The sequence below is a fragment of the Stegodyphus dumicola genome, chromosome 4 (assembly GCF_044657685.1).
Source record: "Stegodyphus dumicola isolate Sdum_Otavi_A_Nest chromosome 4, ASM4465768v1".
NCBI classification, from domain to species: domain Eukaryota; kingdom Metazoa; phylum Arthropoda; class Arachnida; order Araneae; family Eresidae; genus Stegodyphus; species Stegodyphus dumicola.
In genome coordinates, this window is record NC_140771.1 from 39,894,731 (window position 1) to 39,908,226 (window position 13,496).

General features: G+C 33.5%; 1 protein-coding gene across 1 annotated transcript in view; it reads right to left on the reverse strand.

Annotated features, from left to right (window-relative positions):
• Positions 1-2,835: 2,835 nt before the first annotated feature.
• The window catches only part of LOC118183613 (protein obstructor-E-like), a 28,236-nt gene continuing 17,575 nt past the window's right edge, over positions 2,836-13,496 (reverse strand). Inside the window, exons 2-4 of the mRNA XM_035353206.2 lie at positions 12,205-12,402; positions 5,151-5,345; positions 2,836-2,958 (exon numbers count right to left, since the gene is read on the reverse strand). Coding sequence (XP_035209097.1) covers positions 2,948-2,958; positions 5,151-5,345; positions 12,205-12,402 — 404 coding nt within the window. The 3' untranslated portion in view covers positions 2,836-2,947. The remainder of the gene's footprint in view (positions 2,959-5,150; positions 5,346-12,204; positions 12,403-13,496) is intronic.

Consider the following 13,496-nt stretch of genomic DNA (forward strand, 5'->3'; position numbering starts at 1 on the left):
GCTAGGGTAGTAGGAGTTAGAGATGCATGCATTAAAAATGCTGGCGATTTTAGCAATGATGTTCCTGGGTAGATGCTTGAGGGTGTTATTCGTAATGCAGTCAATTCCCGGAGCTTTTTTTAGGGTGGAGTTTTCTGATGATTTCGGACACTTCTGTGGGACTAGTAGGATTTCTAATATTTCTAGCAGTAGGAGCATTAAGCCAGTCATTAATTTTAAGTAGCGTATCCTTTTCAAAGTCTGGGTTTGCGGGCGAAACATTAGGGAGAAATTGAGTTTGGAGATGTGTCGCAAATAAGTCAGCTTTTTCTTGGTTGGTAATTGCAACGGAGTTGTTATAATGCAGGGGACGGTTGCTTGAATAATTAGTTTTCATGTTTTTAATTAAAGACCAGAAGGAACCATCTTTTATGCTGAGATTAATCATTTTATCCGCCCAAAGTTCTTCCTTGTATTGTTTGATAGCTTTACTAATCTTTTTATTGATTTTATTATAGTCTCTTTTAATAGCCGGGTCCCATGTCACATGATAGGATTTCCTAAGTCTATTTCTCTGTCTCATCATTTCTCTTTTAAATTTTGGCAGACGATACAGATTTTCACTAGTAGCTATTTTTTCACTAGCTTCAGCACAAGCAGCTTGAATATGTGAAGTGAGCGAGTAGACTGCAGAGTCGATTCCGTTATTAGTACACAAATGATCAAAATGAATAATTCTATTTTTCAAAAGATTTTCAAATAAGCACCAATCAGTTAAAGTTCTATATTTAGCACTGCTCTGCTTAGAGATACCAAGCTTTGCAATAAAAGGCAGGTGATCAGATGTCATCTCGTGCATAACATTAAGTTGCATCGACATAGTCATAGTAGTGAGAAGAATATCCAGAATGTCCGATCTTTCAATCCTGTCTGGACGGTAAGTGTATTCATTCGGTGCATGTATAGCTATCGGATGGTTTAGAATATAGTCATAAAGTATTTTACCATTTAAATTACTTCATCGACAGCTCCATGCAGAATGCTTAGCGTTTAAGTCTCCCGCTAAAATCACAGGGGTGTCACTTGGAAGGAGAGTATCCAGTATCGAGTCACTGAGTCTACTGTTGGGTGGGTTGTAGAATCCACAAAAATGAATTTTGCCGTAAGAGGGAAGGGTGATAGCTACAATAACTGCTTCACTGCTATTGTCCTTAAATTCACTGATGAGGCAGGAATGATATGAGCGTTTGACATAAATCGCAACACCGCCGCCGCGATGAGTTGTCCTGTTACATTTATACACATGATAGTTCGAGATATGAAGACGATGACATGCTTGTGCATGCGTTTCTGTGATAATTCCGATGTCAATATCATGTGTTTGTAGGAAATGATTAAGTTCATGAATCCGGTTGTGCAGACCATTAGCGTTCCACACTGCGCATGAGATGGGTGTAAGTGGTCGGAGAAAATTATCCATTAACAGTTGTTTCCATTGCACTGTCTTGAGTTTTAGAGGATTTGGAAGTAACGATTTGTTTGCACATTTGTGGAAGTCCAGAGTCTTTGATTTATTCTGCAAACATTTTAAGTTCATTAAGCACTTGCTTTGCCTCTATGATAGATTTTGGAGCCAGTCCTGAATTTAAGGCTTGTGCGAAAGATTTATTTGTAACAAATCTGTCCGCGTAGGTTTTAGTAGTCTGAGTAGTCTTAGGTTTTGGGAATTTTTCACATCCACGATAATTTGCTGTGTGTCCCACTTGTAGACAGTTGGCACATTTCGGTGGCGTACCTTTATCTTTGGTGCACATATAAGAGTTGTGGTCTTCTCCGCATTTGACACACTTAGGCCCATGATGGCAATTAGATTGGGCGTGATGAAACCCTTGACAGCGATAACACTGCAAGGGTCCCGCTCTACCTTTATAGCTTTCAACAGTTATTTTCATGCCAAGAAGAAAACGTTCTTGTCGAATTGCTTTGTTCTCTTTGCGCGAAAGGGTGACTAAAAATAATGGAAGAAGGTGGATTTCTCCATCTTTGCGTCTCTTTAGTTGATTGACACGAGTAACATCATAGCCTTTGATTTTTAGCTCTTCTTCAATCCCCTCTGGTTTGTAATAGGTTGGTAAGCTTCGTATTACCACTTTGATATTCTGGCTCTCCGGCAGTTCGTAACAGTGGAAGAGTATTTTCTCGTCTTTGAGAACCTTGACAATCTGTTTATAGATTGCCGGCTGCTAGTCACCAGATATTTAAACAATCTTTTTTCCTTCAAAATGCCATCAACCAATCATGACCACTGCTGAAAATGACCGTTATTTCAGAGAACACAAAAAAAGTTGGTATTGAACATAATTTTCTCTAGGATGAATGTCTACAGAAACTGATACTGTGGATAGTCGTCTTAAAGAAAATCCAGTGTATTAAGTGTCATGCTTATTGTGTTTCATCAATAAAAAAATAAATTATTATCATTAAGATATTTTGTCCCATGATTAGTAGTAATAAATGGATTTGCGATGCATTAATGTTCATTATTATTATTATTATTGCATCCTTCTGTTATTGAAAATTCTATTTTGATGATTTTAAACGAAGTATGCATTTTATGTTTAGAGAAAGCAGACTATTAATTTTAAATAAAATTTCATTTAGTATGTAAAAAAGGAAAATAGATATCTTATATACTTTTCATAAGAAGAAAAAAAATATTAGTCTTCAATAATCAAGACCATAATAAAATATATTAGCTGATCGACTATATGGATATATCCTCAATATTTCTAATAATTGCTTTAGCAATATATTTATTGAGCATATCAGTTTTATGGCAAATAATTTTACAAAGAGTTCAAGAGAAAAAGTATGTTAATTTACTTTATTAATCATTCCTTTGTTAAATTTGTATCTATGAACAAATTGGTTTGTAAGGACTCTTGTCTTTCTTATCTGCACCTTTGCTTTAAGATGATTCTAGAAAAGATAAAAATAAAAATGTCGTTATCAGAATGTTGCAAAAGTTTTATTAGAGTGAGTAATAATTTCAAAATTACAGTCTGAGTTCTTGATATTCAGAATAATGATTATAATAGACTTAATATATGGATGACCAAAGGCGTTTTTATTTGATGACTGTTCTACATAATAGGTGCAATTCTATTTTGAAAGAAATTGTAACCAGAATTTAAAGCTGCTATCACACCTCCATTTGTTTCGAAAGAACAACTGTTTGGAACAATTTTTTTGCTTTCTCACTACAGCCACACAGATCGCTTTGGGTAACACTGGGAAAACTGGTTCTCCATTACAAACAAGCTCATTTGCTGAAAACGGACGACTTGCAATTTTTTTCGAAGGGAAGGAAAAAATCGCGCGTCTTTCTTTCAATAGTAAACTAGGCAGAAAAATTGCCCGAAACAGTTGTTCGTGTGAAACAAATGCCTGTGTGATATGGGCCTAAGACATCTGTTTGATTGGCGATTTGGTTTAAAAATATCCTTCTGACTGTTATACAGGGTAAAGCAATGTCTCGAACTCTGTATTGTTACAATCAATAGAGCCTTCGTCGTCATTTTCACTTTCAAAAACAGCATCATCTTCCGTGCCGTCCAGTTCGTTGCTAATACAACATTTTTTAAATGATTTTATAATCATTTCAGAGGGTATTTCGTTCCAAGCATCTTTATCCCACTGAGCAATTAATGTAATATCGGGCTTTTTAATGTTGTCTCCCTTTGTAAATGTTGATCGACCGGAACTAATCCACTCTGGCCAATATTTTCTAACATTTACTTTTGAAAATGATCGTATATAGTAACCTTCTAGAATTTGTTTCGGAAAAGATTCGCATACGTAAAATCTATCTGCATTTTCCCTTTTTAAAAGTTAAAAGAAATATTCAAAACTGTTCAGTTATTGCGTGGGTTATTTTTTTAAATTTTGAATGAACAATAACTATTATAAAGCCTTATACGTACGTAAAAACTATCTGCATTTCTCTTTTCTTGGCGTGTAGGCGAAACTTTTTTATTGCTGCATATTGATCGGTTGTTCGGGGGCCGAAAATTCTTTGGTTTAATCGAAACTTACTCTAGTTAAAGTATGAAACTGTGATTAGTTCGTCACATAATTTAAGTCATGAAATTACTTCAAGTAATTGACTTATTTGATAAGTCGTCCAATTTGAGTGCGGGAAGAAAACAACTGCATTATATAAAGAAATTTTTGAACTTCCGATTCTTTTAATTTTTCATGGCCCCGCGTATAAGTCGACCCCCCACTTTGAAGTCTATTTTTTGTCCAAAATATCTCGACTTATACGCGGGTATATACGGTATATTTTCAATGAATATATTTATTCCATTTTGCGCAGAAGACTTCTGAAAAAATGGACTTCCATTTTAACATAAAAAATATAAGAAAGTAAGTTTGATACAATCCTCTTCATGTTATTACCCTACTTTATCTTGCAACTTTTCAAATCTTTTTCTTTTTTTAGTTCAAAGGGCAATTTGCCCTGAAGGACTATTGATTTCGTTTTGGCATTTTGCATTGAAAACTTTAAAAGGCTGTATCACTTTTCAAATCGTTGCCACCATATATTATCTCTCTGTCTTACATTTAAAGAAATTAAATGATGAAGAATCTGCATAAATGTATGTATATTTCTCGCATTGTGATAAAACAACGGTACCTATAGCCATCAAAATTTGGATGAGGTAATCTTCCATAGAATATGGGCACGTAGAAGCCCTAATTTGAATTTGAAATTTGTTTTATTATCGATTTCGGATCTTGTAACACTTCAACGAATTTTTGATTAAAAAACTAAACGATTTCAAAGCGAGCAACGGCAACAACACACTGTACAAAAAAAAAAAAAAAAAAAAAAAAAAAAAAAAAAATTCCAGCGCGCGATACTCTGTATCGGAAATTCTAAAGATATACTCGTTTTAAAATTAATTTGCGATACTGCTGTTGAACTGAATTTTATAGTTTGAGTACGTAGAACATAATATTTGATAAATAAAGGTTACACACAAAATGTTAAAAAAAACACCCCTTTGGTCGTGATTTAAAATTAGAAACTTTCCAGATTTCTTTTTCTTTTTTTTTTTTTTTTTTTTTTTTGTGTGTGTGTGTGTGTGTGAAATAATACATATTACCTGGTTGTTCTTTTCCGCAGTCAGGTACAAGATATTGCCATTGACAAGTCCCACTTTTCGAGTTGAAAGACAATCCAGTCTGACAATTCATTTTTGAAGCTAATCCGTCTTTACATTGCCAGAAAGTTTTGCAGCTACCTGCCTTAGCGAATATACCATTTCGTCTGGGGCAGTTGGTGCTGGCTTGAGCGGGTTCTGAATTATATAATGATAATATGTAAATAAACAGAATAACTTTTCTTTCCAAGTTAAATAACAAATGGACAGAACAAACAAGAAAAAAAAAATTGAAAATATGTACGTATTATTTTTAATTAGCTTTTATTTTTAAGGCCATTATAAGAAAGTTTTGTATTATGTATTCTAAAATTTTAAATTGCACGTAGTTCACATGTTTATTCTTATAACTTCTTGTGTGGGTAAATTTTTGCCTCGTTAAACATAGATTTCAAGTAATAAGTAAGTCAAATGAATGAGCACACGATCGTGCATATATTCCTCTTCAGATTGGTCAGATTGAAAATAAAATCTTTCCAACACAGCTATCAACATCAAACTACTGTTGCTAATATCTGTGTGATTTTGCAGAGAATTTATTTATATACAAATACAGAGAATTCTTGACTCCATCTCGATTATGGCAGTTTATTATTCCTATAGACCACAGTTTCTTAAACTGTGGGTCGCGAACTCCACGGGGGTCGACAAACATTTTAGCAGTTTTGATATTTCTTTAATTTATTAACTTTACAATTACGAAATATTTTTACGCCATGTATCTGAAAATAGATAAAGATAAGATAATACAGAAAAACGAAAACGTTTCGACGCATCCTTTTTATAATATAAAGTTTCATTTTACTTGCTTTGCACGTGATGCTGTCATTTCGTCTGTTACTTATTTAAAAGTTTCACATTATTCTATGTCTTAAAATTAGAAATTAAAGTTAATGACTTAAAACTGGAATAGTACATTACAGTTCAAGGGGGGGGGATTGACAGTTTCACTCACGCGTGTGTCGGATTTGCGCAATGCTTATGGGGTCCCACAAAATATTTGTAATTATTGTTGTGTTTTTCTTTTTTGACACCAGTTGTTACATTATTTTCTTCCTTCACGTTCGTACGGGGTTCGTGTGGATTTGGAGTGAATAACGACAGTACTTCTTGATAAAGTATCGAAACACACTTTATTTAGTCAATACTAATCTGTACAGCTCCAAAGTCACGTTTTAAAGTCGTCGAAGATCTACTATAAACTCGCTTGAACAATCAGCGCTACAGCCTTCAGGTTATGAGGCAATAACGGTGGAGACAGCTTCACTGCAAAGCACCAGAGTACAGCTCGATTCTGCTCGGTCGTTCTCGGAACTCCACGCTACAACTCCCGATGCACTCAAGAGACACACAGAGCACAGCTCCCGACTCTTCGGTTCAGCCGTTGCCGGAACTCAACACGCTCTCTCGACGATACACTAAGAGACTCTTTCAGTGCACTTGACGACCCACTCAACACTCGCTGGCCGGCTGTCAACTCAGTCGTCTCCGCACGGACTATCTAGATGAGACACACTCTCACACACTCTACGCGAGGCACTCACTAAATGACTGCGGACCAGCAGGGTTTATATAGCTTTCGGCTTGTTTTCGAGAACATTCTGGGCTAAACCGGTAAGAATTCGTTCCAGAAGGTTCTCCATGCGTCCATAGCATATCGCCAAATGGGCGATTTCTCGCCAAATGTGGCAAGCAATAAGTATGTTCGATTAAAATTCTGATATGACCCATATCATGATATTCATTAAAAATCTTATCGTAATTCCTTGTATTAGCGTCTTCTTTGTTAATGACGTTAGAGGGTGAACTTCGGCAAGGAAGAGCAACCAAAGGCAGAGGTGAATCGCAAAGCTAGTAAGTGCACTAGTGTGCAAACTGCAAATTATGTCTATTTTTACAAACCTTATTGAACCAAAACATTGAACAAAGGTGCTAACTTATCGCCGAAGAATTATCGTGTTTACTCTCGTAATAGTCGCTTCCCCGTTTTGAAGCAGAAAAAATCGTCAAAAGTGTGCAATATTGTTTGATAGATGTCTCCGCATAATAATCGCACCTAGAGTTTCACATTGAAAAATTTGCAAATTAAAAAACGTGCGACTATTACGCAAGTAAACACGGTATACAAATATTCAAAGTCGACTACGGAAGCATGCGTTAGCGTTTTGGGGAAGCTATGGTTATGGAGCGGATATAAGCCACACAAGGGTTTTCCGCGATTTGTGTGCTCGTACTCTTTCACGACATTCGTCGTGTTTCTCGCAAGAGTTGGGCAAATTTTATTAGGTATCAGGTAAAATGAGTAGTCACGAACGTATAGATAATGGAATGAGATGAAGAATTGTCGACAGATTGGGGGCAGGACAATCACAAACGCGGGTAGCTACAGAGCTAGCCACTCTCGTCTGCAGTGTGGGGAAAGTTTCAGGACACTGAATCCATATCGAGAAGACCTGGACAAGGTCGACCAAGATTCACAACGACAACTAAGGATCGTTATTTGGCACTTTCAATGCGAAGACACAGGACTGCTACAGCTTCACAGTTCCCATGTGAGATGTGTGCTACCACTGGAACCCAAGTTTCACGAGCTCTAGTTGCTCGAAAGCTTCATAGGGCTGTATGCCAGAAAGCATCATCGTGAACGAAAAGGTCTCGCATAAAACAATGCAGGATGAAAACATAGTGGGAGAAAAGAAAGCAAAAAAAGAAAACATCGCAGTTCTAAAACATAATTGTACAAAACATCATCGTCGAAAAAAGCGGTTCAAAACCATCGTCGTCGAAAATATAGTGGTAAAAAATAAAGAACCTATAAATCATCGCATGACGCTAACATCGCAGAAATTCGTTTTTCAAAAAAGTTGTAAATGCATATTCGCGCAATGGTTTGGGAGCGCACGAAGGAATAAGGAACATTTTTATTTTTATATTTCATATTTTTGTCTTAACTAACTTTTTGCTGAAAATCTATGGAGGAAATTTAAGCATTCAAAAGCGGAAAATAAATCGAAAATTAATGCTGCTTATAGTAGTTAATAGAGTTAATAACATAGTTAACTAATAGTTATTAATAAAAGTTAACTAATAAAATAGTTAACTTTACATTAGTTTACATAGTTAACTAATAAAAGTCATTAATAAATTAATTTCTTTTTTTATAAAGTTTTATTGTAAATTTTTTATTATAAAAAATGTGGTCTAAAATGGTTAGAAAAAGAATAGTAACTGCATAAAATTACCTATACTGAAATTGTTTAATTAATCGTCAAATTGTAAAATAATTTTTTTCACCTTAGTTAATCTGATATTCTTTAAAGAGGGAAAAATTAAACCTTGTTTCGTTACATTTCATTCGTCTTCTTAAAGTATCATTAACTTTTTCGTATACAGGGTACAGTTAAATTTATTAATTAATTCAAAAATATGAAATACAAAAGTAAAAATATTCCTCATTAGTTCTTGCCCTCCCAAATCATTATACGAATATGCATTAAATTTTTTTAAAGCCTGAAGAACACATGTTTGCGATGTTATAACCATCAGATGATGTGTAGTTGCTTTATTTTTTTGACACGATATTTTCGATTATTTTTTTGACACGATATTAAGAAGAGAACAGCTGTCTAGACTTCACGAAAACAGATAAGTTCACTGGCCAAGTCATTCCGAACATTTTCAAATCGTTCTGCAAGCATAATCTAGGGCCATCAAATGTAGGGCATGAGAAAATCAAATGTTCCACATCCTGGGGTACTCTTTTTAAACATTCACATAAATTGTTTGATCTTAGATTAAAACGAAACAAGTAACTTACAAATTTACCGTGACCAGATAAAAACTGAGAAACTTTAAAATTTATAGAGAGGAAAGACTCGGAATGCAGTCTATGGTAAATAGAAGGAAAGAACTTTTTGGTGACTTCATCATTACAAGATGAAATATATATTCCTCATTCCACTTAGCTAAAAGCTTCGTATAATGAAAGGACTTCCAATAGCTTTTTATTATTAAGTATTGTGACGTCACAGTGATCCAAAAGTATCCCATTGTTTAAAGATTAACATTATGCTTATATCATGGCCTGAAAATAGAAGCTGAGACTCAATATTAATGGAGTTACTAATAGGAAGCCTTAATTAAAAAGTAGTTATGGGAAATGTTAATCAATGCTTAATATTATTACCGATGAAATACGTATTCACTATTTGATGAAGTGTATGGCAAAAAGATATTCTGCACTTGCAATGGAAAAAAAGATAAATCTAAAATAATTATATTTTCATTCTTCCGACTGCAAAACCATCTTAAGCAATTAAATCTGATAATCTTTAAATTATCTCAATATTATTCAGAACAATAGGGGTTATTATTGTTAACGATAATTCATTAATGCAAATCCTATTTAGGTGTCAAATGATTTCCATTAATTACATTAATTATGTGAATCTTTGAAGAAATTTTAAGTAAAAATAGTTATAAATATTTTATTACTGATGTTTATGTACTGCATTATTAAAACGTTTCTTTTTTAATTACTTCAGATTTTGTACTGATAAGCACTAAACTATTATAATATGAAAGAACAAAATAAATAGGATAAATTATTTTCTTATATTTGGGAAACTTTCATTAGACTATATGCATGAAAAGTATGTGTGATTGTTTTTAAATACTCACTTGTTGAATTGAAAAGCAATGCTTTGTTATAATATGAATTTTTTAAATACTCGTTAAATTGAAAAGCAATGCTTACTATTATATGAAAGATAAATTAAAAAGCTTATGCTCAGAGAAAAACAGCAACTCTCAAAACTCGCGATTTGAGATAGAGATGAATAGTTAATGCCATGGTACCTTAACGCAGTATAATATGAAACGACACAATAATTATTAAACATCTCTGAAAGTCAAAATGATTTTTCACATTCGAATAAGATTTATGACGCTGAGAAATTACTTATTTCTGATTTTCAAAGAATTTCGAAAGCTTTCCTTCACATTTTATCTAGGCTTAGGACTGGCAGATTAGATATAAATTTAACGAATGGATTGCGCGAAATTTCCTACAGCTTAATACTGTGTGTAAGCATTTAAGTGTTATGTAAATATGAGCCTATTTCTCCTAGAGAATTCTCCACGAAAACGTGCTTTGTCAACCAGCCTTCTTTAATTAAATAAACACCTAAAATATCCTTATTCTTAAGATGATTAAGTAATTAATTTCCTGTTAAATGGTACGAAGCTTTTTAAAAACTAGGATACATTTGATAAACAATTAATTAGTGCTTTTCAACTGAAATTGGATTGGATTATTTGTTTATAGCAGTGTTTTCCAAGTTTTTCAGCCTCGGGGCTTCCATATATATATATATATATATATATATATATATTATATATATATATATATATATATATATATTGTTCAGGAAAAATAAAAAGGAAATTTCATAATACAAAATGTAATAATGAAATGTTAATAAACAAATAGATAAAATCAATAAGATCATCTGATGATTATAATTTAATTCACAATTATAAACACATAATGTTATTAATAATCTAAAAAAGTGCATACTAATATTATTAAAACTGCTTAATAATACATAAAAGAAAAACATCATTTCAAAATATTTCGCGCCGTATATAATTTGTCTTTATTTTGGTACCATGTACATCCATGTACACATTTTGGTAACTACTGACTTACAGTAAAGCACAGATGAGACCTCCGTCAATAGCTTCATTCTAGTTTTTATTTCTGATATATTGATACTGAACGATATCTAAAAACAACTTTTACATATTCTGTCCTTACCCGGTAACTTTTCTCTTCGCCATTAACGTCATTCTTCTCTTCTTGACCGCACATGCGACAATACCGAGCCTTAAAGAGGTTGGACTTCTATTTCCACCCCAGTTTTGAGGTGGAGCAGCCCAGGGGGGTTCCGAAAGTCTCCCACCTCTCTTCCCTACCACCGAACAACACGAGAAGACTTTCGGCTCGCCATATATTTAGAGTGCTTTCTTACCGCACAGACACTACACAAAACATCGATGCTCTCTCCGGAATTCGAGCCTAGGCTGTTTGATACCACAGACAAGATCACTAACAACCTATCCGTCAGGTTGGCAAAGGCAAAACTAAAAACAAAAATAACTTTTTTAGCAAATGCACATTATTTCTTTTTTTCGCTGCTGTCATCAGAACGACATCTCGCTCTTAAGACTGCGCAAGTTTTCGATCTGTTTATTGCGCATTTATATTTTCTTATTAAAGTACTCTATTCATTTTTCTACCTCGTTAAAATTGATGGCAATTTTTTTTTTCCAATCAATTTCCCAAATCTTTTTTTTTTTTTTTTTGTTGTTGTTTACAAATTACTAATTTTTGACGTAATTAAATTTTGCAAATTATTGATTTAAATAAATACACAGTTGCTGTTAATACACCCATGATTGTTATTAAATATTATTTGCTATACATTATAAGGAATTTTCAACGCATTTATTTTACTTGTCTGGCATCCAAGTCTTTTACTTTGTGGTACTGTGACTGAGGGATACTCTTTAGAATCGATTACTTTTTAGAATGGGGGGAAAAAAGGTGATAATATATTTATGACATACCTCATTTAGAAGCTTTCAGGGAGTTTTTACGGCGCTGACACGTATCGGAAGATTTAGAACTACTATAACAGTAATTTGCTCGAGAAAATTTTATGCGTTTCCTTTTAAACATTCACACTTTGAGGCTTAAACATTTGAAAACATTTTCCCTTTTTAATAAAGAATCTATGATTTTTAATGTTATTTAGGAATGGACGTTAAAATACTTGATGCACATAGATAAATTCTATCTTTGCAAGCATCGACGACTTTGCACAAATCCAAAAATTAAGTGGATTTACATTGTTAATTATAGACCACCTTTAAAATGACTTTATTGCTATTTAGGTAGGAACAAGAAAATATACGAGGCATATAACAAACTCACGTAGGTATGTTCTATCCTTGCAGTCAACAGCGAAAGGGAAATCGCATCTTTCGTAAAGTGGATTCAAATCGTTAAAGACGAGACCATCTTTGCACAATTTCGCCTTCGGTTCGCCATTCCGACATTCGTAGTAGAGATCGCATTGGACAGGATCAGCATAGTAACCGTTACTGTTAGGGCAAGTGAACTCAGAACAGCCTGAAATATAAGAAAGGAATTAATATTAATGCGATGGCACAGCCAGAGCTTTTACCACCTTTCTCAGTGTACTCCAAAATATCTATAAAATGCCAAAAATAGCATATAGGGAAAGAAAAGCAGAGCTCTTATGTTTATTTTTGAAATACAATTTTAATTTCATTATTCTAAAGTACTGTTTTGTTTGTTTTCCTGGTCGCATTCTTTCTTTAGTTGTTTAGTACACTAAGATTTCTTAAACGCAGTGTATTCCTTTAATCGATCTGTATTTAATAAATGTCTTCTCACAATAAGTAACACTTCCAGCAGTTGTGAGGAAAATTTGAAAGAGTATTACAATATTTGGAGCTGAAGTCTGGAAACGGTATTTTAGTATGTGTAAAAAGTTCAAAAGCGACTGTCCGTCCTTCTTTGTGGTTTGTCTGTCCTGAAATAAAACTTTCGCAATGACGCAAATGTAGAATTATTCCGTATTTGTCTCATTATCATTGATATTCAAATTTCCCATTGAAAAGTTTCAATGGAATAAGAAAGGCTGACAAGTTGTTGAAATCTCGTTATGATTTCTTGGTCAATTCATCATATATTTCTTCTCTTAAGAAATGGCTGCATAGATAAAGATGGCTGAATACTGGTAATAGAAAGGGTTAGACAGAAAAATGCTCCTTTACTGTTTAAAACTTAGGATTTTGAATAGATTAAACGCTTAGATTGGATAAGATTTTGAATAAAACTCGATCTATCAATGAAACATCACCCTTGAAATCGATAGATGTTTATTTATAATTTACGCCAGTCTGCTTTTCTTGGGATAATTTTAAATTTTACTCTGGTGTATTTCTTTTACATTTAGCGCTTTTACCAGATGATTTCTTAAAATTGTAAGGTTCTATAACTTTACTAATACTTTAAAACTCCTTTTATTTCATTTCATTCCTCGTTATCTGCTTAAATGCTTATAACTTAATGGTAATGCTTAACACTGTATCGTGAATTCTGAACATATGTTGCTTTAAAACGTTTTATGATTTTGCTGTTAAATTTTATGTGGCACAAATGCGAAGAAAGCGATACTTAGTAATTAAGTTAAAAAG